The following is a 5,000-nucleotide window of genomic DNA, read 5'->3' on the forward strand; positions in this document are numbered from 1 at the left end:
AAAAAAAACGTCTAGCGCACGGTGGCCATCATAGAAATGTTTTTCAGCTCAGCGGTTCTTGGAAGGCTAATAAAATCAGAACTGGACCATTCATTGTCTTTACCGTAGCATAAAAAGTGCAGATGGCCTTAAAACGCCACAACAGTCAGGCACCATATGTAAGTACCCAAAATAAAGAATGTTGGATGTTTTTTTTTACAATATGCAGGCAAACGACAACTTTAAAACATACCGGCTTAGCCATCTTGGTATAGACCATGGGTGTCAAACTCTGGCCCGCGGGCCAAATTTGGCCCGCCGTGTAATTTCATTTGGCCCTTGAGGCAATATCAAATTAACATTAGGAGCTGGCCCGCCGCCGTAACACCACATTCACCGCTAATACTCATACTCGTCAACCCTCACAATTTTCCCGGGAGACTACCGAAGTTCAGTGCCCCTCCCGAATTTCTCCCGATTTCCACCCGGACAATAATATTAGGGGCGGGCCGTAAAAGCACTGGTTTTGGCGTTCTCTACATGTCGCCACGTCCGCTTTTCTTCCATAAAAACAGCGTGCCGGCCCACTCGCATAATATATGCGGCTCATACACACAAAAGTGTATGCAAGGCATACTTGGTCAACAGCCATACAGGTCACACTGAGGGTGGCCGTATAAACAAGGTTAACACTGTTACAAATATGCGCCACACTGTGAACCCACAGCAAACAAGAATGACAAACACATTTCGGGAGAACATCCGCACCGTAACACAACCGGACAAATATCCAGAACCCCTTGCATCACTAAGTCTTCCGGGATGCTACAATATACACCCCCGCCTACCACCAAACCCCGCCCCAACTCAAACCCGCCGCCGAAAAAAGGCATCAAATTTGTGTTTTTATTTTATTTGATATGCCATTGATATTTTTTTATTATTATTATTTGAAACTGGAGTTTACATGTCACTATTAAGTTATATAAGCCTTACTAGGTCAATATTCAATGCAAAACTTGTTTGGGTCCCTATTAAAGGGTTCATTTGTTCAACCTCGGCCCGCGGCTTTGTTCAGTTTTAAATTTTGGCCCACTCTGTATTTGAGTTTGACACCCCTGGTATAGACGATCACAGCCCCTCCCTCACGAATGTTGGTGCGTGCGCAACAGCAGCAGAGGAAAAGAAAACAAAAAAACATCTCCCTCACTGTGTCTGCGCACGGCGGCCATCTTTGAAATGGTTTTCAGTGCAGCGGTTCTTTGAAGGCTGATCAAATCAAAACTGTGGCAGTGATTAAAACTATTTCATCAACTTTTAATCAGAAGGATTCAATCTCTTTTCTCTTGCTTATTTGAAGCCGAAACGACAAACGGCCTCAGTGGAGATAATGTTAGAAAAAAAGCGAATTTTTTGAGCCAACTTTGGTATTGAAGGGGGAATTACAAACTTCCTGTTGATTTTAGCTGGGAGGTAAGAGTGTATGAAATATAGGTCTAACTGAGACCTACGAGGTGTTTTTCGTTTCATGTTTCTATGACGTTCCTACTGGAAGTTAGAGACATTTTTGTCTGTGTTTTCTTCCTAGTGGGCGCTAGAGAGCAATATTGAGTTTTGGTTTTTTGATTAGTTCGCAATTTTTGCCATTCCTTGTGTGTGTGTCAAATTTGGTGAGTTTCGAAGCATGTTAAGGTGGTCAAATTACAGCTCAAAGAGGCGGCGGTATAATAAAGAATAATAATAAAACCTTAGAAATACAATATGGTCCTCTGTCCCAAAGGGACATTCGGTCCCTAATAAACACCTACAATATGATATATTGTCAATTTTCTGCAGACATTTGTTATAAAAATGTGCTTCCTGACACATGCTGCTGTGAAAACAAACCCCGCCCACTCTGCCTTGTTCCTGTCGGAGCGCATCACCTGACTCTGGAGCGCCGTCACCTCCTTGGCCCGCTGCGTGTGGAGCGTCTGTGGGAGGGTGGAGAACAGCGAGGACGACCTCTCCTTCTGGGCGTCCTCTTTGTACTTCACCTGCGGGGACGCCAGGGGGTCAAAGTGCGCGCTGGCGCAGGACGTGTGCTGTACAAAGAGCTCACCTCGCTCTGCAGCTCGCCGACGCTCTTGGCCAGCTGCGTCTGGGCCGTCTGCGCCAACTGAGAGTAGAAGCTCTGAGAGAGATCCCGCTTCCCGTCCTCCTTGTACTTGTTCTGAAGGACACGAGAGGACTTTACAGAATGTAGCGAAATATGGCGTTTTATTTTGAAGGCACACCTCGCTCTGCAGGTGCGTCATCTCCCTGCTGAAGCTGGTCTGGCAGGTGTCGGGCAAAGTGGCGTAAAGCGAGGCGGACATCTCCTTCCTCCCGCTCTCCTTGTACTTGACCTGGAAGGCAGGACCCAGGTGAAGACCAACGTCCTTGTGGCGGAGTCGGGACGCGAGCACGTTACCTCGCTGAGCTTCTCGGCGGCGTCTTTGGCGCGCTGCGTCTCCATGGTGACAGGGAGGGCGGCGTACAGAGAGCTGCGGAGCTCCTTCTGACCTGCAGACTTGTACTTGCTCTGAAGCAGCGAGGAGACGTGTTCAAAACGCTGGACTTGATAAGATATCAGGTTCTTTTTGGTGGCACCTCGCTCTGCAGCTCTGACATCTGCTTGGCCTGCTGGGTCTCAAGGGTTTGTGGGAGCTGATGGTACAAACTCTTCTGCATTTTCTCCTTCACACCTTCCTTGTACTTCACCTGCAGCAGAGAAGACACCAACAGACTCCTTATACGACGAAAAACAACACATATGTGGTTTAACATATTACAAACCCCAAAACCAGGGAAGTTGGCACATTGTGTAAATGGTAAATAAAAATATAATACAATGATCCTTTTCAACCTATATTCAATTGAATAGACTGAAAATACAAGATACTTAATTTTCAAACTGAGAAACTTATTTTTTTTGCAAATAATCATTAACTTGGAATTTAATGGCAGCAACACATTGCAAAAAAGTTGTCACAGGGGCATTTTTACCACTGTGTTACATGGCCTTTCCTTTTAACAACACGCCGTAAACGTTTGGGAACTGAGGAGACCATTTTTGAAGCTTTTCAGGAGGAATTCTTTCCCATTCTTGCTTGATGTAGAGCCTAAGTTGTTCAACAGTCCGGGGGTCTCTGCTGTGGTATTTTAGGCTTCATATTGCACCACACATTCTCCAATGGGAGACAGGTCTGGACTACAGGCAGGCCAGTCTAGTACCCCCACTCTTTTACTATGAAGCCACGCTGTTGTAACCCATGGCTTGGTGAAATAAGCAGGGGCGTCCATGATAACATTGCTTGGATGGCAACATATGTCGCTCCACAACCTGTTTGTACATTTCAGCATTAATGTACCTTTAAGGTACACCTATGTATCTTTCACAGAGGTGTAAGTTACCCATGCCTTGGGCACTAATACACCCCCATACCATCACAGATGCTGGCTTTGCAACTTTGCGCCTATAACAATCTGGATGGTTCTTTTCCTCTTTGTTCCGGAGGACACAATGTCCACAGTTTCCAAAAACAATTTGAAACGTGGACTTGTCAGACCACAGAACACTTTTCCACTTTGCATCAGTCCATCTTAGATGATCTCAGGTCCAGCGAAGCCAGAGTTTCTGGGTGTTGTTGATAAATGGCTTTTGCTTTGCAAAGTAGAGTTTTAACTTGCACTTACAGATGTAGTAACCAACTGTAGTTACTGACAGTGGTATTCTGAAGTGTTCCTGAGCCCATGTGGTGACATCCTTTACACACCAATGTCGCTTTTCGATTCAATACCGCCTTAGGGATCGAAGGTGTGTAATATCATCGCGTACGTGCAGTTATTTCTCCAGATTCTCTGAACCTTTTAAAGATATTACAGACTATAGATGGTGAAATCCCTAAATTCCTTGCAATAGCTTGTTGAAAAATGTTGTTCTTAAACTGTTGGAAAATTTGTTGACAAAGTGGTGACCCTCGCCCCATCCTTGTTTGTGATTGACTGAGCATTTCTGGAAGCTGCTTTTATACCCAATCATGGCACCCATGAGTTCCTAAATAAGTGTTTGATGAGCATTCATCCACTTTCTCAGTCTTTTTTGCCACTTGTGCCAGCTATTTTTGAAACATGTTGCAGGCATCAAATTCCAAATGAGCTAATATTTGCAAAAAATAGCAAAGTTTTCCAGTTCGAATGTTAAATATCTTGTCTTTGCCGTCTATTCAATTGAATATAGGTTGAAAAGGATTAGCAAGTCATTGTATTCTGTTTGTTTTTTTTACCATTTTACACAAAGTGCCTAATTGACAGGTTTTGGGGTTTGTAGTAACCTAATATCTGAAGTAACATAATAAACCAAGTAATTTAACATATAAAGTAATTAAACATATTACGAGGATGTCGTGGTGGTTTGTGCAGCCCTTTGAGACACTAGTGATTTAGGGCTATATAAGTAAACATTGATTGATTGATTGATATGTAACCTAATACATGAAGTAACTTAATGTGTAAAGTAACTTACTATATGATGTAATGAATCATATTACATAACCTAAGTTCACATGAAGTAACTTAATAGTCACTTAAGATACAAAGTAATCTAACACATGAATAGTTGAAGTAACTTAACATGTGAGGTAACTTGATAATCTAAGTAACTTAATCTATGAAGTAACATGTAAAGTAACTTAGTAAAAATGAGGTAATTGTGACAATAGTACCTCACTCTGCAGGCTGGTAAGTTCTTTAGCGTGTTGCGTGTGGATGGTTTGTGGCAGCAGCGAGTACAAGCTGACGTTCATCTCCTTCCTGCCGTCCTCCTGGTACTTCACCTGCAGACCACAACCACTGCAGGTTACAACCTCGGGAAAGACAACTTCCCGCGAACGTAAAAGGAAGGACGCCGGTTACCTGACTGAGAAGCTCAGAGACGTCTCTAGCGTGGGCCGTGTCCAAGGTTTCAGGCAGCAGGTGGAAGAGCGTGGACTTCAGCTCCT

The 5,000-nt window shown here is 43.8% G+C and overlaps 1 protein-coding gene across 3 annotated transcripts in view; it reads right to left on the reverse strand.

Moving 5' to 3' along the window:
* Positions 1 to 5,000, reverse strand: part of LOC133569175 (nebulin-like) — a 107,724-nt gene that overhangs the window by 80,919 nt on the left and 21,805 nt on the right. For all 3 annotated transcript variants that reach the window (XM_061921371.1, XM_061921372.1, XM_061921373.1), the window contains exons 17-23: positions 4,915 to 5,000; positions 4,725 to 4,835; positions 2,611 to 2,721; positions 2,432 to 2,542; positions 2,256 to 2,366; positions 2,081 to 2,191; positions 1,905 to 2,015 (exon numbers count right to left, since the gene is read on the reverse strand). The exon at positions 4,915 to 5,000 is cut by the window's right edge and continues 19 nt beyond it. In XM_061921371.1, coding sequence (XP_061777355.1) covers positions 1,905 to 2,015; positions 2,081 to 2,191; positions 2,256 to 2,366; positions 2,432 to 2,542; positions 2,611 to 2,721; positions 4,725 to 4,835; positions 4,915 to 5,000 — 752 coding nt within the window. The remainder of the gene's footprint in view (positions 1 to 1,904; positions 2,016 to 2,080; positions 2,192 to 2,255; positions 2,367 to 2,431; positions 2,543 to 2,610; positions 2,722 to 4,724; positions 4,836 to 4,914) is intronic.

Source organism: Nerophis ophidion, linkage group LG15 (genome assembly GCF_033978795.1).
Source record: "Nerophis ophidion isolate RoL-2023_Sa linkage group LG15, RoL_Noph_v1.0, whole genome shotgun sequence".
In the NCBI taxonomy this organism is placed as follows: domain Eukaryota; kingdom Metazoa; phylum Chordata; class Actinopteri; order Syngnathiformes; family Syngnathidae; genus Nerophis; species Nerophis ophidion.